At 47.7% G+C, this 24,554-nt stretch overlaps 1 protein-coding gene across 1 annotated transcript in view; it reads left to right on the top strand.

Annotated features, from left to right (window-relative positions):
• The window catches only part of LOC112266030 (glutamate receptor ionotropic, NMDA 2D-like), a 68,883-nt gene that overhangs the window by 21,596 nt on the left and 22,733 nt on the right, over window positions 1-24,554 (top strand). Inside the window, exons 4-6 of the mRNA XM_024443527.2 lie at window positions 5,988-6,319; window positions 20,282-20,396; window positions 22,103-22,311. Of these exons, the coding sequence (XP_024299295.2) occupies window positions 5,988-6,319; window positions 20,282-20,396; window positions 22,103-22,311 (656 nt within the window). The remainder of the gene's footprint in view (window positions 1-5,987; window positions 6,320-20,281; window positions 20,397-22,102; window positions 22,312-24,554) is intronic.

Genomic DNA, 24,554 nt, shown 5'->3' with positions numbered 1-24,554 from the left:
AGGTCTGTGGGACCTTTGCTGTGTTTCAGGCCGTCGTCCCGTCTTTGCAGTGGACCTGTATTGCAGGACAGTTTTTCTCCACCAGACATGCCGGATTCCCCCCCTGCTGAGAAATAATTTGACACTGATTAGTACAGTATTGTCTTGGTAGCCAATCACCTGAAAGACCCATCTTTAGGAATACTTAATAAGATACCTGGCGTACTTCAAATAGTTTGATTTGGGACATTGAATTCAGTGTGGTCTTCATTACGTTAACAATCAAGAAAACCAAACATTTTGTTCAAACAGAAGGGGGGGGGGATCTAACAAATAGTCACTGACAACAACCGAAACGTGTAACGAAATGTGTAACGGCACACGGGAGCACTCTATGGTGCTATTCTGATAACCCATCAGGTTCCTCTACTTTGGGTTCCGTACAAATGACAGGATTTGGCACGACTTTCCCCCCCCAGCCGAATCATTTCCCAAAATGAAAGAGACACCCCTTCACCGGTACGCTAGGCCTCACTCCAGTGACGGCGGAACAAGAATGGAGATCAGACTCGAGATCCACATCACACGAAGGAGCTTCCATGCAACCCATCTCCGCACCTTGTACTAACACTCTGTAACCAGTTGCAGAAGTGTCAGAAAAAGGTCAAAACACCCTTGAAGGACTGGGCTGCCTGCCCCAGTGTCTCGCTGTATCTTCACCGGCTGCTTCACAGCAGCGCCACTCTGCAGAGACGCGGACGTGTCTGAAGCAAAGGGTTCGTACACATCTGATACCAAATCTTGTTTAGGAGACACCAGTCCCAACCAGGGACGTAATGGGCTCCAGTGCTCTCACGAGAATGAAATGTATTTTTCTCCCTCTCGTTGGTCTGTTTCAACGTAGGACACAGAGACCCTGTGTCCTTTCTCAGGGCAGTATAAACTGTATGGAACTGTCGTCTGTGTGCTTCTGGGACCAACTCGTAAGCCTGACGCTTTAACCTGCTTTAACCTTTTCATCATCTGAACTCTGGTCAAGAGATGAAGTGGTGGACACTTTCTGAGCCTTTCCCACGAGAACACTTCGAAGGAGCAGTGACCAAATATCTTGCAGCCGTTTTAGGGACGTGGCAATCCGCTCAGACAGAGCACAAATATACATCCTCCTCCTTTTCGTTGAAAGGCGGCACAAGCCGGCTGTTCCGACCAAGATTAAACTCTGTGGAGGGTGCGGGATGGCCTGACTGGATTGGGAGCACTTCCAGATCCATCTCTCTTAATCAAATGGCATGCACACTTGTTCTTGCTCTAGTCTGCCTGCACGTTCCCTTTTATTTGTGCTCAAGCACTACTTTTTGTTGTTCCAAGCTCTGTCTGTCATTCAAGCTCTGTCTGTCATTCAAGCTCTGTCTGTCGTTCACACTCGAATGTCTGTCGTTCACGCTCGAATGTCTGTTCAAGCTTCGAATGTCTGTTGTTCAAGCTCAGATGTCTGTTGTTCACGCTCAAATGTCTGTTGTTCACGCTCGAATGTCAGTCGTTCATGCTCAGATGTCTGTCGTTCACGCTCAGATGTCTGTTGTTCACACTCAGATGTCTGTTGTTCACGCTCAGATGTCTGTTGTTCATGCTCTAATGTCTGTTGTTCACGCTCTGTCTGTTTGTTCACGCTCTAATGTCTGTTGTTCACGCTCTGTCTGTTTGTTCACGGTCTGTCTGTTTGTTCACTCTCTAATGTCTGTTGTTCACGCTCTGACTGTTTGTTCACGCTCTAATGTCTGTTGTTCACGCTCTAATGTCTGTTGTTCACGCTCTAATGTCTGTTTGTTCACCCTCTAATGTCTGTTGTTCACGCTCTAATGTCTGTTTGTTCACCCTCTAATGTCTGTTGTTCACGCTCTAGATGTCTGTTGTTCACGCTCTAATGTCTGTTGTTCACGCTCAGATGTCTGTTGTTCACGCTCTAATGTCTTTTGTCACGCTCTAATGTCTGTTGTTCACGCTCTAATGTCTGTTCACGCTCAGATGTCTGTTGTTCACGCTCTAATGTCTGTTGTTCACGCTCTAATGACTGTTGTTCACGCTGTCTGTTGTTCACTCTGTCTGTTGTTCACGCTCTAATGTCTGTTTGTTCACGCTCTAATGTCTGTTGTTCACGCTCTCTGTCTGTTCACACTCAGATGTCTGTTTGTTCACTCTCTAATGTCTGTTGTTCACGCTCTAATGTCTGTTCACGCTCAGATGTCTGTTGTTCACGCTCTAATGTCTGTTTGTTCACTCTCTAATGTCTGTTTGTTCACGCTGTCTGTTTGTTCACGCTCTAATGTCTGTTTGTTCACTCTCAGATGTCTGTTTGTTCACGCTGTCTGTTTGTTCACGCTCTAATGTCTGTTTGTTCACGCTCAGATGTCTGTTTGTTCACGCTCTAATGTCTGTTTGTTCACGCTCTAATGTCTGTTTGTTCACGCTCAGATGTCTGTTTGTTCACGCTCTAATGTCTGTTGTTCACGCTCAGATGTCTGTTTGTTCACACTCAATGTCTGTTGTTCACGCTCTGTTTGTTGTTCACGCTCAGATGTCTGTTTGTTCACGCTCAGATGTCTGTTTGTTCACACTCTAATGTCTGTTGTTCACGCTCTGTCTGTTGTTCACGCTCTAATGTCTGTTGTTCACGCTCTAATGTCTGTTGTTCACGCTCTAATGTCTGTTGTTCACGCTCTGTCTGTTGTTCACGCTCTAATGTCTGTTGTTCACGCTCTAATGTCTGTTGTTCACGCTCTGTCTGTTGTTCACGCTCAGATGTCTGTTTGTTCACACTCTAATGTCTGTTGTTCACGCTCTGTTTGTTGTTCACGCTCAGATGTCTGTTTGTTCACGCTCTAATGTCTGTTGTTCATGCTCTAATGTCTGTTTGTTCACGCTCTAATGTCTGTTGTTCACGCTCTAATGTCTGTTATTCATGCTCTAATGTCTGTTTGTTCACGCTCAGATGTCTGTTTGTTCGCGCTCTAATGTCTGTTGTTCACGCTCTAATGTCTGTTTGTTCACGCTCAGATGTCTGTTTGTTCGCGCTCTAATGTCTGTTGTTCACGCTCTAATGTCTGTTGTTCACGCTCTGTCTGTTGTTCACGCTCTAATGTCTGTTGTTCACGCTCTAATGTCTGTTATTCATGCTCTAATGTCTGTTTGTTCACGCTCTAATGTCTGTTGTTCACGCTCAGATGTCTGTTTGTTCACACTCTAATGTCTGTTGTTCACGCTCTGTTTGTTGTTCACGCTCTAATGTCTGTTGTTCACGCTCTAATGTCTGTTATTCATGCTCTAATGTCTGTTTGTTCACGCTCTAATGTCTGTTTGTTCGCGCTCAGATGTCTGTTGTTCACGCTCTAATGTCTGTTGTTCACGCTCTAATGTCTGTTGTTCACGCTCTAATGTCTGTTTGTTCACGCTCAAATGTCTGTTTGTTCACGCTCTAATGTCTGTTGTTCACGCTCTAATGTCTGTTGTTCACGCTCTGTCTGTTGTTCACGCTCTAATGTCTGTTGTTCACGCTCTGTCTGTTGTTCACGCTCTAATGTCTGTTGTTCACGCTCTGTCTGTTGTTCACGCTCTAATGTCTGTTGTTCACGCTCTAATGTTTGTTGTTCACGCTCTAATGTCTGTTTGTTCACGCTCTAATTTCTGTTGTTCACGCTCTAATTTCTGTTGTTCACGCTCTAATTTCTGTTGTTCACGCTCTAATTGTTATTGCTCCAACTTTGCCTTTAGTTCTATCTCTCTCTTAGTTGCACATCTACGGGATGTACTCTGCCACCCGTAGGACCCTTTTCATCAACCTCCCTCTCCGGAAAGATATCCTCCTCCACCAAAGCAGTACCAATCAACTCTTTGACCACTGCTTTTGGATCGCCAGATGTCACTTTGGCATAATGCTTTGCAATGATGAGCAAATTCACCTTTGTACATTTATCTAGTATTTCATATTGTTTTCCACAAATACTTCCAACTTACAGTCCATGGCTTTAGTTTTATAAGCTGGTGTGTTTGTGCAACTTTCAAACTGATTCTACCATTCTCATTACCCCTCAGGGTGGATGGCAGTGACAGAAACGCTACCACAAAAGGTTATTCTGAACACAGCAGAGCTTCAGAGTAGGTGATTAGAGCGACTACCATACTCATGGGAAACAAGATCCTGGATGTGCCCCCATTTTGTTAAATTCCCCAGCAAGAAAACCAAAAATTGTTGCTCAAAAAAGGGAACTAACAAAGAGTCACCGATAACAACCAACCCAGGTGGGGATTTAGGAGGGGTTCCAAAAGACACTCATGAGGGTGTCCACGGAAAGTTGTCTAGCAACAACAACTGCAACCTGAAAGACACTCACCATGAGCTCCCACTAAATCTGCCCACTTAGAGACAAACAAAACTCACACCAGACTTTTAAAGTGGAGCAAAACAAAAACAGGGAAGATCAGATAAAGGATTGTTTTTCTAGCAGTAGGGCGATCCAACTAAAGGTGTTAACCCTCCACGTCTCTCGAGACCACAGGAAAAACTGGGCTAACCACTCTTAAATAGCACTTGGGCCAGCACAGGTGAAACACCTACCCACTAATGAGACGGCAACCAGCACAGGTGTAAAACATACTGACTAACGAGGTGCACACCAACCGGTGCACCCTACGTGTTAACGTGCAGTACGTGCTAAAGACCAACCTCAGAACATAAATGAAAAAAATTAAAAACCTGCAACACATGTAATTGAAACCCACCAGTAGATGGTGTTTTTGACATACACTACATGACCAACAATATGTGGACACCTGCTCGTCGAACATCTCATTCCAAAATTATGGGAATTAGTATGGAGTTGGTGCCCACTTTACTGCCATAACAGCCTCTTCTCTTCTGGGTAGGCTTTCCACTAGATGTTGGAACGTTGCTGCAGGGCCTTGCTTCCATTCAGCCACAAGAGCATTAGGGAGGTCGGGCACTCATGTTAGGAGATAAGGCCTGGCTCGCAGTCGCTGTTCCAATTCATCCCAAAGGTGTTCGATGGGGTTGAGGTCAGGGCTCTGTGCAGGCCAGTCAAGTTCTTCCACACCGATCTCGACCAACCATTTCTGAATGGACTTTGCTTTGTGCACGGGGGCAATGTCATGCTGAAACAGGAAATGGCCTTCCCCAAACTGTTGCCACAAAGTTGGAAGCACAGAATCGCCTAGAATTTCATTGTATGCTGTAGTATTAAGATTTCTCTTCACTGGAACTAAGGGGCCTAGCCCGAACCATGAAAAACAGCCCCAGACTATTATTCCTCCTCCACCAAATTTTACAGTTGGCACAATGCATTGGGGCAGGTAGCGTTCTCCTGGTATCCGCCAAACCCAGATTCGTCCGTCGGACTGCCAGATGGTGAAGTGTGATTCATCACTCCAGAGAATGCGTTTCCACTGCTCTAGAGTCCAATGGCGGTGAGCTTTACACCAATCCAGCCGACACTTGGCATTGCTCATGGTGATCTTAGGTTTGTGTGTGAATGCTCGGCCAAGGAAACCCATTTCATGAAGCTCCCGACGAACCGCTCTTGTGCTGACGTTGCTTCCAGAGGCAGTTTGGAACTCGGTACTGAGCATGGCTGTGTGCTCAATTTTATACACTTGTCAGGAATGGGTGTGGCTGAAATAGCCAAATCCACTAATTTGAAGGGGTGTCCACATACTTTTGTATATATAGTGTATATGTAAATAAGAAATCGGAGAATGGACAAAAAGAAACAGAAATTATGTGACGATTTAACATTTCATGCCAAACACTGTCCACTGCTGCAGCCTGAATGGGAAATGGTCTGAGTTTAGATGTTTTCAAAGAAGGCAGTGAATGGGGTCAGCAACCCCAAAACTGCCACAGTGTGACTGACATCATTTGACCCAGTTCGGTGCAACAAGACTCCCACTTAACCACTCGCTCTGTTCCCCTCTCCCTCCTCCCCCACTCTTTCCAGGTGCGTCTCCTCTACTGCTCCCAGGAGGAGGCCGCGCTGATCTTCAAGGCGGCCTGGGCCTCGGGTCAGGCCGGACACTCCCACATGTGGTTCGCCGTGGGGCCAGCTCTGTCCGGCCTTGGCCTAGAGGGCCTCCCCAAGGCCCTGTTCGCAGTGCGGCCGCAGGGCTGGAGAGACGAGCCCCGTCGGAGGATTGCCAAAGGGGTGTCTGTGCTGACCCACGGAGCCATGGCTCTGAGGAAGGAGTACGGCTGGGCCCGAGGGCCACACTACTTCGCAGGCAACTGCCAGACAGATGGCAACCAGACGCAAAGGGTGCCAGACAGGATCAGGTGAGGACAGCGTTATGTGTTCCTTCAGAACTTCTCCTTCAGAACTTCTCCTCTGTGGCGGAGGAATGTCACTTGCTACTGCTGGCTGCTCCTCTCTCTCTCTCGCTCTCTGCTTCTTTCTCGCCATCTCCTTCTCTCTCTATTTCTCTGCCTGCCTCTTTCTGTCCATCTTCTTCTCTCTATCCTCAGTGTGTCTATGCCTTTCCTTCTCTCTCTCTTCTCTTTCTCCCCCCTCTCACTTTCCATCTCTTCCTCTCTCTCTCTGTCTGCCTTGCTCTGTCATCTGTGATTCTCTCTCTGTCGGTCTCTGCCCCCCTCTCTCTCTCTCTCTCTCTTTCTCTGTTTCTCCCCCTTGTCTGCCTCTCTCTCCCCATCAACAGCTGGAACACCTCAACCCCTCTCTCGCCCTTTCTCTCTCTCTCCCTCTCTCATTGTCTCTCTCTCTCTCCATGACTGGTTCCCGGTTGTGTATGAGAAGTCGCTGTATCTCCCTCCGTCTGTCTTTTGCTGCCTGTCAGCCGTGTCTCATAGTTGACTCCTCCAAGTCCCTCTCATGTCATTCATTCAGTACACTTGGCTGAAAGATAGATGAGCCATGTGTACATGCTGTATGTCCGTGTCCGTCCATATAGAGTATGTGTCAGAATAAAGTAATGAGCCATGTTCCTGTGTTGAATTAACAATGCAAGAACCTTGTTCATTTGTGAATCAAGTTGAAGATACAAGCCTTGTTGAGTCCCTGCTAATCAAGTTAAAGATACAAGCCTTGTTGAGTCCCTGCTAATCAAGTTAAAGATACAAGCCTTGTTGAGTCCCTGCTAATCAAGTTGAAGATACAAGCCTTGTTGAGTCCCTGCTAATCAAGTTGAAGATACAAGCCTTGTTGAGTCCCTGCTAATCAAGTTGAAGATACAAGCCTTGTTGAGTCCCTGCTAATCAAGTTGAAGATACAAGCCTTGTTGAGTCCCTGCTAATCAAGTTAAAGATACAAGCCTTGTTGAGTCCCTGCTAATCAAGTTAAAGATGACTTCTTGCGTCCATGTGAATCAAGTTGAAGATACAAGCCTTGTTGAGTCCCTGCTAATCAAGTTGAAGATAGCCTTGTTGAGTCCCTGCTAATCAAGTTGAAGATGCCTTGTTGAGTCCCTGCTAATCAAGTTGAAGATCAAGCCTAAAGAAGATACAAGCCTTGTTGAGTCCCTGCTAATCAAGTTGAAGATACAAGCCTTGTTGAGTCCCTGCTAATCAAGTTGAAGATACAAGCCTTGTTGAGTCCCTGCTAATCAAGTTAAAGATGACTTCTTGCGTCCATGTGAATCAAGTTGAAGATGCGTGACTTTTCTACGTGAATCAAATTAGATTTATTTTTAAGTTTAAAAAAAACCCGTAAGCAACGTTAACTTATTAATAACAGTTCTGTAGTGGGGCCACCCGAGTGGTGAGGCGGTCTAAGGCACCGCATCGCAGTGCTTGAGGCACCCGGGTTCAATTCCCAGTCTGTGTTGCAACTGACCGGGAGTCCCATAGGGCGGTGCACAATTGGCCGAGGGGGGTTCATTGGAGGGTGATAAGAAGTGCGGTTTGGTGGGTTATGTTTCGGAGGAACCATGACTCAACCTTCGCCTCTCCCAAGCCCGTTGGGGAGTTTCAGCAATGAGACAAGATTGTAATTGGGGAGATAAAGGGGATAAAATACACGCCCCCACAAAAAATGTTTTAATCCAGTTCTTTAGCAATGAGGCTTGTGCAGTAAGCTATAGGCCCAAGACGCTTGAATTGCCCTGCCAATGTTGTTCTTCTCAGACGGATTTGAAATTATATTTTAAAAAAGAATGGTATATGATTATATGATCATTTGTTGTATTACTTGTGAGGCACAGCATAATAATTAGCTTTTTATTTTTTTACTGGACTGATGGCCTGATTCTGACACAGCCTTCTATCTGATGGCAAAACTCAAGTTGCACTGCATTATTTTTTGCCTCATGCGCCAATTCATGTTGTTACTCCTATGACCAGAGAAAGTCGTAACACGTTGATATACTCGTTAATTGCAGCTGCAGTGCTGGTTGTAGCGTAAGTGGAAGTAGGAAGATTGTGCATTTTGTGGCTTGACATCAGCTCTTGCTGTATTCTTCTTTTTACAGTCTATGGCTCGAGGAAACTGTGCAGACACGGTGATCTGAATAGCCAGCGGTAGGCCTGTAGGTGCACTTGATTTGCTCCCTGAGCCTGCCGGGTAGGCGGAGTTCTACCTTCAGACACATGAAATGGTTCAAAATGGGAACACTTTGCCTTCCCGGCGCTAGGGCTGCTGAATCAAGTGCACCTACCACCAATAGCGCAAAACAAATAACAAATTGAAGAACGCAAGGCTTTATCATTGTTTTTTACAGAAATGTTTGGTGATCAACTAGGAATTCCTTGGAGATGACCAGTCGATTGGGACCGGTTGGTGACCACTGGGCTAGGATTAAGTTTAGGGTAAGGGTCAGGGTTAAGGTAAGAGCCAGGGTCAGGGTCAGGGTCAGGGTTAGGGTCAGGGTTAGTAGGTTGTTAATTGAAAAGAGCGGGTTAGGGTCAGGGTTAGGGTAAGGGTCAGGGTAAGAGCCAGGGTTAGGGTCAGGGTCAGGGTTAGGGTCAGGGTTAGGGTCAGGGTTAGTAGGTTGTTAATTGAAAAGAGAGGGTCAGGGTTAGAGTCAGGGTCAGGGTTAGGGTAAGGGTCAGGGTAAGAGCCAGGGTTAGGGTCAGGGTCAGGGTCAGGGTTAGTAGGTTGTTAATTGAAAAGAGAGGGTCAGGTTCAGGGTAAGGGTCAGGGTCAGGGTTAGGGTAAGGGTCAGGGTAAGAGCCAGGGTTAGAGTCAGGGTCAGGGTTAGGGTAAGGGTCAGGGTAAGAGCCAGGGTTAGAGTCAGGGTCAGGGTTAGGGTCAGGGTTAGTAGGTTGTTAGTTGAAAAGAGAGGGTTAGGGTCAGGGTTAGTAGGTTGTTAATTGAAAAGAGAGGGTCAGGGTTAGGGTCAGGGTTAGTAGGTTGTTAGTTGAAAAGAGAGAGTCAGGGTTAGGGTTAGGGTAAGGGTCAGGGTTAGGTTAGGTCAGGGTCAGGTTTAGGGTAAGGGTCAGGGTTAGGGTCAGGGTTAGTAGGTTGTTAGTTGAAAAGAGAGGGTCAGGGTTAGGGTCAGGGTTAGGGTCAAGGGTCAGGGTTAGTAGGTTGTTATTTGAAAAGAGAGGGTCAGGGTTAGTAGGTTGTTAGTTGAAAAGAGAGGGGTTCAGGGTTAGGGTCAGGGTCAGGGTTAGTAGGTTGTTAGTTGAAAAGAGAGGGTCAGGGTTAGGGTTAGTAGGCTGTTAGTTGAAAAGAGAGGGTCAGGGTTAGTGTTAGTAGGTTGTTAGTTGAAAAGAGAGGGTCAGGGTTAGGGTCAGGGTTAGTAGGTTGTTAGTTGAAAAGAGAGGGTCAGGGTTAGGGTCAGGGTTAGGGTCAGGGTTAGGGTCAGGGTCAGGGTTAGTAGGTTGTTAGTTGAAAAGAGAGGGTTAGGGTCAGTGTTAGGGTCAGGGTCAGGGTCAGGGTTAGGGTCAGGGTCAGGGTTAGTTGGCTGTTAGTTGAAAAGAGAGGGTCAGGGTCAGGGTTAGGGTTAGAGTCAGGGTTAGGGTTAGGGGTTAGGGTCAGGGTCAGGGTTAGGGTCAGAGTTAGGGTTAGGGGTTAGGGTTAGGGGTTAGGGTTAGGGTCAGGGCTAGAGTCAGGGTTAGGGTCAGGGTCAGGGTTAGGGTTAGGGGTTAGGGTCAGGGTTAGGGTTAGAGTCAGGGTTAGGGTTAGTAGGTTGTTAGTTGAAAAGAGAGGGTCAGGGTCAGGGTTAGGGTTAGAGTCAGGGTTAGGGTCAGGGTTAGGGTTAGGGTCAGGGTTAGGTTTAGGGGGTTAGGGTTAGGGTCAGGGTTAGGGTTAGAGTTAGGGTCAGGGTCAGAGTTGGGGTTAGGGGGTTAGGGTCAGGGTTAGAGTCAGGGTTAGGGTTAGTAGGTTGTTAGTTGAAAAGAGACTGATAGTCTGTAGATACAGTGCCTTCAGAAAGTATTCATACCCCTTGCCTTATTCCACATTGTGTTGCGCTACAGCCTCAATTCAACATTTATATTGTTTGTCACCCATCTACACAACCTACTCCATGATGACAAAGTGTTGGCAATGTTGACAAAATGTTGGCAAAGTTATTGAAAATGAAATACTGAAATATCTCATTTACATAATTATTCAAACCCCTGAGTTATTACGTTGTAGGAGCACCTTTGGCAGCAGTTACAGCTGTGAGTCGTTCTGGGTAAGTCTCTAAGAGCTTTCCACACCTTGGTTGTGCAACATTTGCCCATTACCTTTTTCAAAACTCTTCAAGCTCTGTCAAATTGGTTGTTGATCATTGCGAGACAATAATTTTTAGGTCTTGCCGTATATTTCCAAGCAGATTTAAGTCAAAACGGTAACTCAGCCACTCAAGAACATTCACTGTCTTCTTGGTAAGCAACTACATTGTAGATTTTTACCTTGTGTTTTAGGTTATTGTCCTGCTGAAATGTGAATTCATCTCCCAGTGTCTGGTGGAAAGCAGGCTGACCAGGTTTACCTGTGCTTAGCTCCAGCCCGTTCATTTGTTATCCTGAAAAACTGCCCAGTCCTTAGTGATTACAAGCATATCATTGCACGATGCAGACACCACTATAATTTAAAGTAGGGAGAGTGGTTGTATTGTGTTGTATTGGATTTGCCCCAAACATAACACTTCGTATTCAGGACAAAAAGTGAATTGCTTTGCCACATTTTCTGCAGTATTACTTTAGTGCCGCGTTGCAAACTGAAGGCATGTTTAGGGAAAATTGTATTCTGTACAGGCGTCCTTCTTTTCACTCAGTGAATTAGGTTAGTATTGTAGAGTAACTACAATGTTGTTGATCCATCCTCAGTTTTCTCCTATCACAGCCATTAAACTCTGTAACGAAACTGTGTAACTGTTTTAGTCACCATGGGCCTCATGGTGAAATCCCCGAGCGGTTGACTTCCTCTCCGACAACTGAGTTAGGAAGGACGCCTGTATCTTTGTAGTGACTGGGTGTATTGATACACCATCCCAAAGTGTCATTAATAACTTCACGATGCCTAAAAGGATATTCAATGCCTGCCTTTTTTACCAAATGTTTTATCCAATAGGTGGTCTTCTTTGCGAGCCATTGGAAGACATCGCTGGTCTTTGTGGTTGAATCTGTGTTTGAAATTCACTGCTCGACTCAGGGACCTTACACACAGAGTGCAACTTATTGTGCGACTTTTTAAGCATTTTTAATTTCTACTCCTGAACGAATTTAGACTTACCATAACAAAGCGGTTGGATACTTATCGACAAGACATTTAAGCTTTTCATTTTGAATTCATTTGTAAAAATGTCTAAAAACACAATTCTTCCACTTTGACGTTATTACAACAACAACAAAATATCAATTGAATCCATTTTAAATCCAGTCTGTAACACAACACAATGTGGGAAATGTCAAGGGGTGTGAGTGCTTTCTGAAGGCACTATAGTCTATAGAGCATCTACAGATGGACTATCCAAATAAAGTGTAACCCCCCCAAAAAATGAATATCCACTTACTGTTCCTTCATTGTTAACGTATCAGCTATAATGGGTCTCTTTTAATGCATTTCTTTGACCAGTCAGGGTAATACTACAATTATCTACCTCCCACCACTCTCCCCTCTTTATCTCACAATAATTCTTCCTGCATCCCCTTCTGAACCTCTCTGCTCCTCTCTTATCCCTTCACCCCTCCCTCCTCCCTCTGTCTCTCCCACTGCTCTGCTCTTTATGCTTTGTTTTTATTCCGCCATTCTATTTCATCCTCAATCTAATCTCATTCTCTCTCCCCTCCGTCCCATCCCTGCTCCTTCCCTCCCACGCTCTCCCATCTTATTGTCAGTTCGCAACCCTCTCTCTCCTCTCTTTCTTCCTGGCTCGCTCTCTTTTTCTCATCACTCCCCCTTCTCTCTCCCCCCACCCCTCTCTCTTCCCTTGGCCCGACTCTAAAAGGGATCTGATGCGGCATCGTTTTACATGTAAATTGGATAATTGGTTATGGTGGTGTAATGCAGGGTAGAAATATCGGAGGCGGTTACACACAGCCGCAAACAGCCCCCCCCCACCACCACCACCACCACTAGGCCCGTCCAGTTTCCTTCTAATGAAGAAGCTGGCATCAGTAAGGCAGGGGAGAATCTAATAAAGAGGGCACATACTAATGTAGCTCAAAAGAGAGTACATTAAAATCCGACTGAATGTTGTCTGATGTTTAAACAGCTAGTCATCCCCCCCAAACTCTCCATCCCTTCTCTCTCTCTCTCTCTCTCTCTTTCTCTCTCTCCTCTCTTTCCCTCTCTGCCTATCCTCTCGCTCTCTTTCCTGGCTTCTCTATCTCTCTGTCGCTCTCTCTATCCCTGACTCCTTCTCTCTCTGTCTGAATGCATTAGCCATTATGAGTTGTCTTTGTTCCGTCACGGGAGACAAATCTACATTCAAATAGTCCGCAGCGTCTGGTTGTTTGTTCACCTCACAATGTTCGGCATCAGAGGAAACACATGTAATGTCAATGACTGTGTGTCGCCATGACAACATGGCACTCACCAAGAGCGATCAGTGGCATTGCAGAGTTGAAGTGAATGCTAACATTGTCTTTTTTCCTGAATTAAGAAAAGCAACATCCATACGGTGGGATGAATAGTTCCATATTGGTCAGCAGATTTTTTTTAAGGCATCTCTTTTTTTTCCCCCCCCAAGCCATAAAAGGATCATTTGAATGTAGAATAGAGACCAAGGGCGTTTCCTACGTTCATTTCTCTATGCTTGGGTGTCACGCCCTGGTCAAAGTATTTTGTGTTTATTTTTATGTATTTGGTCAGGCCAGGGTGTGGCATGGGGTTTTTGAAATTGTGGTGTGTTTGTCTTGGGGTTTTGGTGGTGGTATTGGGATTGTAGCTTTATGGGTTGTCTAGCAAGGTCTATGGCTGTCTGGAGTGGTTCTCAATCAGAGGCAGGTGCTTATCGTTGTCTCTGATTGGGAACCATATTTAGGCAGCCATATTCTTTGAGTTTGTCGTGGGTGATTGTCCTTAGTGTCCTATGTGTACTCGTTGTTAGTTTGCACCAGATAGGCTGTTTCGGTTTCGTTTATTGTTTTTTTGTAAGTTCGTGTTTTCTTTGGTATATTAAACATGGATCGCAATCGACACGCTGCAGTTTGGTCCGACTCTCTTTCATCACCACTAGAAAACCGTTACAGAATCACCCACCACCAACGGACCAAGCGGCGTGTCAACAGGCAGGAGCAGCCGAAAAGGAGATGCTCACCAAGGATTTCTGGTCATGGGAGGAGATCTTCGACGGGAGAGGACCCTGGGCTAAACCAGGGGAGTGTAGCCGCCCAAAGGAGCAACAGGAGAAGAGGCAACAGAGGCAGCAGCAGCAGGAGCAGCAGCAGCTACAGTGGGAGAGGTTGCACCACCTGGAGTTATGGACATGGGAGGAGGAATTGGACGGAAAAGGACCCTGGAATGAGCCTGGAGATTATTGTCGCCCCAAAGCCGAGCTGGAGGCAGCAAAAGCAGAGAGGCGGCATTATGAGGAGCTAGCACGGCAGAGCGGATGGAAGCCCGAGAGTCAGCCCCAAAAATTTCTTGGGGGGCTTACAGGGAGTATGGCTATGCCAGGTAGGAGACCTGCGCAAACTCCCTGTGCTTACCGGGGGCTGGAGAGACCGGGCAGGCACCGTGTTATGCTGTGGAGCGCACGGTGTCTCCAGTGCGGGTGCACAGCCCGGTTCGGTATATTCCAGCTCCGCGTATCGGCCGGGCTAGATTGAGCGTCGAGCCAAATGCCATGAAGCCGGCTCTACGCATCTGGTCCCCAGTGCGTCTCCTTGGGCCGGCTTACATGGTACCAGCCTTGCGCTCGGTGTCTCCGGTTCGCCTGCATAGCCCAGTGCAGGCTATTCCACCTCGCCGCACTGGCAGGGCAACCGGGAGCATTCAACCAGGTAAGGTTGGGCAGGCTCGGTGCTCAAGAGCCCCAGTGCGCCTGCACGGTCCGGTCTATCCAGTACCACCTCCACACCCCAGCCCTCCGGTAGCAGCTCCCGCACCAGGCTTCCTGTGCGTGTCCTCGATCCAGTACCACCAGTTCCAGCACCACGCACCAGGCCTTCAGTGTGCCTCGCCTGTTCAGCGCAGCCAGCGCTTTTCTCCTCTCCTGCGCTGCTGGAGTCTCCCGCCTGTTTAGCGCAGCCAGAGCCTTCCTCCTCTACAGCGCTGCCGGAGCCTCCCGCCTGTTTAGCGCAGCCAGAGCCTTTCTCCTCTCCTGCGCTGCCGGAGTCTCCCGCCTGTTTAGCGCAGCCAGAGCCTTCCTCCGACACAGCGCTGCAGGAGTCTCCCGCCTGTTCAGCGCAGCCAGAGCTGCCAGTCTGCATGAAGCAGCCAGAGCTGTCAGTCTGCATGGAGCAGTCAGAGCTGTCAGTCTGCATGGAGCAGCCAGAGCTGTCAGTCTGCATGAAGCAGCCAGTCTACATGGAGCAGCCAGAGCTGTCAGTCTACATGAAGCAGCCCGAGCTGCCAGTCTGCATGAAGCAGCCAGTCTACATGGAGCAGCCAGAGCTGTCAGTCCGCATGGAGCAGCCAGAGCTGTCAGTCCGCATGGAGCAGCCAGAGCTGTCAGTCTGCATGGAGCAGCCAGAGCTGTCAGTCCGCATGGAGCAGCCAGAGCTGTCAGTCTACATGAAGCAGCCCGAGCTGCCAGTCTGCATGAAGCAGCCAGTCTACATAGAGCAGCCAGAGCTGCCAGTCTGCATGAAGCAGCCAGAGCTGTCAGTCTGCATGGAGCAGTCAGAGCTGTCAGTCTGCATGGAGGAGCCAGAGCTGTCAGTCTACAGGAAGCAGCCCGAGCTGCCAGTCTGCATGAAGCAGTCAGTCTACATGGAGCAGCCAGAGCTGTCAGTCCGCATGGAGCAGCCAGAGCTGTCAGTCTACATGAAGCAGCCCGAGCTGCCAGTCTGCATGAAGCAGCCAGTCTACATGGAGCAGCCAGAGCTGTCAGTCTGCATGAAGCAGCCAGAGCTGTCAGTCTGCATGGAGCAGCCAGTCTGCATGGAGCAGCCAGTCTGCACGGAGCTGTCAGTCTGCACGGAGCTGTCAGTCTGCACGGAGCTGTCAGTCTGTAAGGAGCTGCCAGTCTGCAAGGAGCTGCCAGTCAGCACGGAGCCGCCAGAGCGGTCAGTCTGTAAGAAGCCGCCAGAGCTGTCAGCCTATATGGAGCAGCTAGTGCCGCCAGTCTGCCCAGCGCCGCCAGTGCCCCCAGTCTGCCCAGCATCGCCAGTCTGCCCAGCATCGCCATCAGTCTGCCCAGCATCGCCAGTCTGCCCAGCATCGCCAGTCTGCCCAGCATCGCCAGTCTGCCCAGCATCGCCAGTCTGCCCAGCACCGCCAGTCTGCCCAGCGTCGTCAGTCTGCCCAGCGTCGTCAGTCTGCCCAGCACCGCCAGTCTGCCCAGCACCGCCAGTCTGCCCAGCGTCGCCAGTCTGCCCAGCGTCGCCAGTCTGCCCGGCGCCGCCAGTCTGCCCGGCGCCGCCAGTCTGCCCGGCGCCGCCGGTCTGCCCAGCATCGCCAGTCTGCCAGACTCTTCCAGATCTGCCAGTCAGCCAGACTCTTCCAGATCTGCCAGTCAGCCAGACTCTTCCAGATCTGCCAGTCAACCAGACTCTTCCAGATCTGCCAGTCAACCAGACTCTTCCAGATCTGCCAGTCAACCAGACTCTTCCAGATCTGCCAGTCAACCAGACTCTTCCAGATCTGCCAGTCAACCAGACTCTTCCAGATCTGCCAGTCAACCAGACTCTTCCAGATCTGCCAGTCAGCCAGGATCTGCCAGTCAGCCAGGATCTGCTGAAACCACCAGCCAGCCAGGAGCTGGTAGAGATATCTACCTGCCTGAGCTTCCTCTCACTCCTGAGCTTCCTCTCACTCCTGAGCTTCCTCTCACTCCTGAGCTTCCTCTCACTCCTGAGCTTCCTCTCACTCCTGAGCTTCCTCTCACTCCTGAGCTTTCTCTCACTCCTGAGCTTTCTCTCACTCCTGAGCTTTCTCTCACTCCTGAGCTTTCTCTCACTCCTGAGCTTTCTCTCACTCCCGAGCTTCCCCTCAGTCCCGAGCTGCCTCGGTCCCGAGCTGTCCTTCAGTCCCGATCTGTTCCTCAGTCCAGTGGGGTTCTGGGTGAGGACTACTAGGCCATGGTCGGCGGCGAGGGTGGACTATCCAGGGACGAAGGGAGAGGGGACTAAGACATTAAAGGAGTGGGGTCCACGTCCCCGCGCCGGAGCCGCCACCATGGACAGACGCCCACCCGGACCCTCCCTATTGTTTTGAGGTGCGTTCGGGAGTCCGCACCTTAGGGGGGTTCTGTCACGCCCTGGTCAAAGTATTTTGTGTTTATTTTTATGTATTTGGTCAGGCCAGGGTGTGGCATGGGGTTTTGAAATTGTGGTGTGTTTGTCTTGGGGTTTTGGTGGTGGTATTGGGATTGTAGCTTTATGGGTTGTCTAGCAAGGTCTATGGCTGTCTGGAGTGGTTCTCAATCAGAGGCAGGTGCTTATCGTTGTCTCTGATTGGGAACCATATTTAGGCAGCCATATTCTTTGAGTTTGTCGTGGGTGATTGTCCTTAGTGTCCTATGTGTACTCGTTGTTAGTTTGCACCAGATAGGCTGTTTCGGTTTCGTTTATTGTTTTTTTGTAAGTTCGTGTTTTCTTTGGTATATTAAACATGGATCGCAATCGACACGCTGCAGTTTGGTCCGACTCTCTTTCATCACCACTAGAAAACCGTTACATTGGGTCAGTGTTCTCTTCGTGGACTTGCTTTGACGAATCGCGTGTGACCGTGATTGTGTGTAATAGGGTATGGGTGTGGGTGTCGTAAAAAAAGTAATGAAACCCTTTATGTCTTCTTCACACAGCCCTTCCTGTATAAGGCCCTCTAGCTCATTTGTATTGCATTGCATTACTTTGCATGCCATCATTGCCCGTTTTATGTACAGTAGCAACAGGATGGATATGAAAACCAACATAGCCCAAAGCCACACCATAGGGCTCCAGCCAGTCTGACCATGTGCCGGGATGCGTATAATTCCTCCGACTGTATGATATTGAAAAACCCATCAATTATAAATCATAGTTCAGCTCATTTCTCTTGGGAAGTCAACGAGAGGGCAGTGTTTAAGGCGTAAATAAAAAATCTCATATTGTGTAGGAGGCTTTTTATGTGACAGCCTCGTATAAATAACGGCCAAAATAAATAGGAAAGTGGAAAATGAAATGAGGGCATCTTCAATCAACAATTGCTGCATCATGAAAACAAGAAAGCGCTGCCGACAAATTCCAAACGCCTTTCGAAAGCACAGGAGAGAAAAACAAAACTGGTGTTGGGTTTTTTAACATTCTATCTGACTGGCGGCGTCCTCTGTGAATGGGGCTTTTAGGTGCAGTGTTGTCATGGTGACACAGAAGCATCTCAGACTCTGCAACAGACAGACTACCCCTAACAGCAAAATATTCCACATGAAAGCCAACAACTAGTGTGGTTTGCTTCATAGCTTGTACCCCTGATTATCAGAGTGGGGCTAAGAAGCCATTAGCACTCTCGATATCAAAGAGTTACAGATGCGTAGAAGATTAGGGGAAAATGTCCTGCCTACCATACCTCTCTGCATACCGCAGTCGTTGCAAGTCCCAAACACTCACACACACTGCACAGTATCCATGTGATATTCAGAAACGACCTGCCTTTTTGTAGAACTCTGGTTACTCTAAAGCCCTCTCTTGAGAGGCAAGTTCACATGTTTGGTTCATCAAGTCCTTGGTTTATTTCATGTCACGTCGCGTGCCTGTAACTGTACATGGCTGGAACATAATAACAAGCAGCTTGGGACATAGGCACTACACTAGAGATCTCTAACAGCCCACCTGCAGCCTGCTGTCTCTCACCCTGCCACTCTGCCACTCTGCCACCCTGCCACTCTGCCACCCTGTCACTCTGCCACTCACTGCCACCCTGTCACTCTGCCACCCTGTCACCCTCTGCCACCCTGCCACTCTGCCACTCTGCCACCCTGCCACCCTGCCACTCTGCCACTCTGCCACCCTGTCACTCTGCCACTCTGCCACCCTGCCACTCTGCCACTCTGCTGCCACCTTGCCACTCTGCCACTGCCACCCTGCCACTCTGCCACCCGGTCACTCTGCCACTCTGCCACTCTGCCACCCTGCCACCCTGCCACTCTGCCACCCTGCCACTCTGCCACCCTGCCACTCTGCCATCCTGCCACTCTGCCACTCTGCCACCCCACCCTGCCACCCTACCACCCTGCCACTCTGCCACCCTGCCACCCTGCCACTCTGCCACCCTGCCACTCTGCCACCCTGCCACTCTGCCACTCACCCCCTTCCATTTGTTGTATCTTTCAAGTACAAAGCTTGCAGCTGAAGACGCATGGAAGATACATGACAAAAGTATGTGGACACCGGCTCATCGAACATTTCATTCCAAAATCATGGGCATTAACGTGGAGTTGGTCCCCCCCTTTTCTGCTATGACAGCCTCCACTCTTCTGGGAAGGCTTTCGGTGAGATGTTGGAGCATTGCTGCGGGGACTTGCTGCCATTCGGCAACAAGAGCATCGGTGAGGTCGGGCACTGATGTTGGGCAATTAGGCCTGGCTCACAGTCGGCGTTCCATTTCATCCCAAAGGCCAGTCAAGTTCTTCCACACCGATGTCAAAAAATCATTTCTGTATGGACCTTGCTTTGTGCACGGGGGCATTGTCATGCTGAAACTGGAAAGGGACTCTCCAAACTTTTGCCACCAAGTTGGAAGCACAGAATCATCTAGAATGTCATTGTATGCTGTAGCATTAACATTTCCCTTCACTGGAACTAAGAGGCCTAGCCTGAACCATGAAAAACAGCCCCAGACCATTATTCCTCCTCCACCAAACAAACTTTACAGTTGGTACTATGCATTTGCGCTGGTAGTGTTCTCCTGGCATCCGCCAAACCAAGATTCATCTGTCAGACTGCTAGATGGTGAAGTGTGATTCACCACTCCAGAGAACGCGTTTCCACTGCTCCAGAGTCCAATGGCGGCGAGCTTTACACCACTCTCACCGACGCTTGGCATTGCGCATGGTGATCTTATGCTTGTGTGCGGCTTCTCGGCCATGGAAACCCATTTCATGAAGCTCCCGACGAACAGTTATTGTGCTGACGTTGCTTCCAGAGGCAGTTTGGAACTCGGTAGTGAGTGTTGCAACCGAGGACAGATGATTTTTACACGCTACACGATTCAGCACTCGGCGTTCCCGTTCTGTGAGCTTATGTGGGCCTACCACTTTGCGGCTGACCTGTTGTTGCTCCTAGAAGTTTCCACTTCACAATAAGAGCACTTACAGTTGACCTGGGCAGTTCTAGCAGGGCAGAAATTTGATGAACTGACTTGTTGGAAAGGTGGCATCCTTTGATGGTGCCACATTGAAAGTCACTGAGGTCTTCAGTAAGGCCATTTTAATGCCAATTTTTGTCTATGGAGATTGCATGGCTGTGTGCTCGCTCTCTCTTTCTCTCTGCCACTCTCATTGCCTTCATTGTCACTTCCAGCTAAAAAAATGAAGCTTGCTTCTCCATTTCTTTGTTTTTCCGTTTGTCCGTTCTCAGTTTCTCTGTCTGTCTGTCTGTCTGTCTGTCTGTCTGTCTGTCTGTCTGTCTGTCTGTCTGTCTGTCTGTCTGTCTGTCTGTCTGTCTGTCTGTCTGTCTGTCTGTCTGTCTGTCTGTCTGTCTGTCATGCCCCTCTATTTCTCTCTTTCTGTCTGCCATTCTCTCACTCCATTCCCTGTCTTCCAGGTTCTTCAGTAACATTACGCTGAGTGGCCGGGACTACTCGTTCAACAGTGACGGCTACCTGTCCAATCCAGTGCTGGATGTGATTTCCTACACCGAGGGGAAAGGCTGGGAGGAGGTCAGTGAGTTAGCGCGCTAGCCTCTAATTAGCTGACACGCTCGCTAACCACCATCCCACACCCCATCAAGTCTTGCTAACACATTCTCACACACACACACACTCTCCCCTCACCTTGCTAACCACACTAACCGCACTATAACAGTCCATCGGATGTGCCTACGTACCCCTCCTTCACATTTTGGAAACCTTGTTAGCTTTCGTTAACAGGCTAACTTGACGTCTAATGCTCTTGCCTCAGCTCTCCGTTCACTCCATTCCTGCTGTTTTCAACTAACCTTTCAGTACTCTGTATGTTTACCCACGTCGTTGCCTCGAGGCCTAGCGATTCCATGGATATCCATTCACAACAACCAGAATTTGTTCAGTGTGAATCGTGATATACTCAACACGCCTTCATACGGTGGTAGAAAAAGTACCCAAACGTCATACTTGAGTAGAATTAAAGATGTCTTCGTAGAAAATGACTCAAGTAAAGGTGAATGTCATCCATTAAAATACTACTGGGTAAAAGTCTAAAATTATTAGGTTTTAATTATACACACGTGTCAAAAGTAAATGTAATTGCTAAAATATACTTGAGTGTCAAAAGTTCAACTATTAATAATTTCAAATTCCTTATATTAAGCAAACCAGATGGCAAGATGCTCTTGTTTTTTATGGATAGCCAGGGGCACACTCCAACACTCAGACATAATTTACAAACCAAGCACGTGTGTTTAGTGATTCCACCAGATCGTCCGTAGGGATGACCAGGGATGTTCAAGTGTGTGTTATTTTTCCTGTCCTGCTAAGCATTCAAAATTGAACTAGTACTTTTGGGTGTCAGGGAAAAAGTATGGAGTAAAAAGTACATTATTTTCTTTAGGCGTGTAATAAAGTAAAAGTTGTCCAAAATATAAATAGTCAAGTAAAGTATAGACACCCCCCAAAAAACATCTTAAGTAGTACTCTAAAGTATTAAAAAAAAAAAAAATTACTTTACACCACTGCCTCCATACTGTCAGTGTCAAGGTGGGCTAATCTGACCCAGTTGCAGCTGAACGATAACATGGTCCCTGCGGTGGGGCTCCTTCCGTTCATTTCCCATCTCCTCCGAGTATATATACTGAGCGCTCTGGGCTCAGATCAGGTGAGGGCAGTGATCAAGCAGTGGATGATTGAGCTCTGGGACCAGTTTCTGACCCCAGACCATTATATGATGGGAAAGTCAGACCACTTATGATTTACAGTGCGTTCATAGTCTCCATAGTACTGTAACTTACTGTAGTATGTAGTACTATAGTAGATCATAACCACTGTTCAAAATATGAAGATAATAATATACAAATGTAGGCCATTCCATGGTCGACATGTACACGTACTAATACATTGTAGCTGGTCATATTCGAACCAGACGACTTCAAGTGACCCCAGAAGGAGAACTGATGAATTGGTGCTTCAGAAAACAGTAACTTACTTCAATTAATTTGTGAATCACTTCAACACGGGTCGCGGTCGCTTCTGGTTTTAAATCCCCCCAGTATGCAGTCTCCTATGTTAGCCTGACCGCTGAGACACTGGAACACCCTCAAAGGGTTTAGTACATGCCCCACTTACCACAAAGCGGAGTGGTGAACAAAAGAGACACTGCGTCGCAGAAAGGTTTCCTTTTTCCACCTCGCGCTCCAGATACTTCCTAAGTGTCTCTGAATGATCTCCCGCAGGTTGGCACGTGGCAGAACGGTGTTCTGGATCTCATCATTCAGCCCTTTTCACGCTACGGCTCCTTCCTCAAGCCTCTGGATGACACCCAGCACCTCAAGGTGGTCACCCTGGAGGAGAGGCCCTTTGTCATTGTGGAGCCAGCCGACCCAGGCACCAACTCCTGCATCCGGGACTCGGTGCCCTGCAGACTACCGCTCAACACCACCAAGTAAGGCCTGCTACTGGGGCGGATGTTTTACCATGACCGACCGTGGTCTAACCATGCAGATGTTTTACCATGACCGACCGTGGTCTAACCATGCAGATGTTTTACCATGACTGACCGTGGTCTAACCATGCAGATGTTTTACCATGACCGACCGTGGTCTAACCATGCAGATGTTTTACCATGACCGACCGTGGTCTAACCATGCAGATGTTTTACCATGACCGACCGTGGTCTAACCATGCAGATGTTTTACCATGACCGACCGTGGTCTAACCATGCAGATGTTTTACCATGACCGACCGTGGTCTAACCATGCAGATGTTTTACCATGACCGACCGTGGTCTAACCATGCAGATGTTTTACCATGACCGACCGTGGTCTAACCATTCAGATGTTTTACCATGACCAACCGTGGTCTAACCATGCAGATGTTTTACCATGACCGACCGTGGTCTAACCATGCAGATGTTTTACCATGACCGACCGTGGTCTAACCATTCAGATGTTTTAACCATGACCGACCGTGGTCTAACCATGCAGATGTTTTACCATGACCGACCGTGGTCTAACCATGCAGATGTTTTACCATGACCGACCGTGGTCTAACCATGCAGATGTTTTACCATGACCGACCGTGGTCTAACCATGCAGATGTTTTACCATGACCGACCGTGGTCTAACCATGCAGATGTTTTACCATGACCGACTGTGGTCTAACCATGCAGATGTTTTACCATGACCGACCGTGGTCTAACCATGCAGATGTTTTACCATGACCGACCGTGGTCTAACCATGCAGATGTTTTACCATGACCGACCGTGGTCTAACCATGCAGATGTTTTACCATGACCGACCGTGGTCTAACCATTCAGATGTTTTAACCATGACCAACATGTAACCAACGTAGTTTAAATGTTGTAACTATCATAAGTGTAAAGGGGAATTTCATTAAAAAATCGTGGTCGGCCATGTTGATCCTCATTATTCATATAGTTTATTGAGTGTGTTTCATATACAATGCTTTCCTCCACACTAACTAAAAAGGACATAACTCCTAAAAGAATGATGTCACAGGGTTACATACCCTCTCTTCGAGCCATTCAGGGAAAATAATTGGAAAGAATTTGTAAAGATTTAGCATCTGAATTGTGGTAAATAAATAATAAAGCCTTTGAACTTAAAAATGTCTTTATACACTGAAGTGTACAAAACCTTAGGAACAACTGCTCTTTCCATGACATAGACTGACCAGATGAAAGCTATGATCCCTTATTGATGTCACTTGTTAAATCCACGTCAATCAGTGTAGATGAAGAGGAGGAGACAGGTTAAAGAAGGATTTTTAAGCCTTGAGACAACTGAGACATGGATTGTGCATATCTGCCATTCAGAGGGTGAACGGGCAAGACAAAAGACTTAACTGCCTTTGAACAGGGGGGTAATGGTAGTAGGTGCCAGGCGCACCGGGTTAAGTGTGTCAAGAACTGCAACGCTGCTGGGTCTTTCATGCTCAACAGTTTCCCATGTGTATCAAGAATGGCCCCCCACCCAAAGGACATCCAGCCAACATGACACAACTGTGGGAAGCATTGGAGTCGACATGGGCCAGCATCCCTGTGGAACGCTTTCGACATCTTGTGGAGTCCGTGCCCCGACGAATCAAGGCTGTTCTGAGGGCAAAAGGGGGTGCAAATCAATAATAAGAAGGTGTTCCTAATGTTTTGTACACTCATAACATTATAATTTGAAATATTAAAAGGTTCCAAACAAAACCTCAAATGTGAACGTTTTGATTGAAGATTCCCCTTAGAGTAACATTTTGATTGAAGTTTCCCCTTAGAGTAACGTTTTGATTGAAGTTTCCCCTTAGAGTAACGTTTTGATTGAAGTTTCCCCTTAGAGTAACTTTTTGATTGAAGTTTCCCCTTAGAGTAACTTTTTGATTGAAGTTTCCCCTTAGAGTAACTTTTTGATTGAAGTTTCCCCTTAGAGTAACTTTTTTGGATGCAGCTTAGTCTAACCGGTAAACACGTGCTTTGCCCTTTTTACTTATTGACATCCTGTGTATTCTCTCTGGTCCTCTTTTATAAACTCTCACTCAGTGTTTCACAGTCTGCCCTGGTCTCTAACGGTCTGATGAGTGTGTTGTGTGTTCCGCCAGTCTGTCTCTGATGCCTGGTAACAAGGCCCGCTGAAAGGTCCATCAATTTGATTTGCTCGGGGAGATTGGCCCATTTTAAT

Source organism: Oncorhynchus tshawytscha, linkage group LG13 (genome assembly GCF_018296145.1).
Source record: "Oncorhynchus tshawytscha isolate Ot180627B linkage group LG13, Otsh_v2.0, whole genome shotgun sequence".
NCBI lineage: Eukaryota > Metazoa > Chordata > Actinopteri > Salmoniformes > Salmonidae > Oncorhynchus > Oncorhynchus tshawytscha.
Note: the sequence above shows the minus strand (reverse complement) of the source record. Positions and strands in the feature narration are given on the sequence as shown.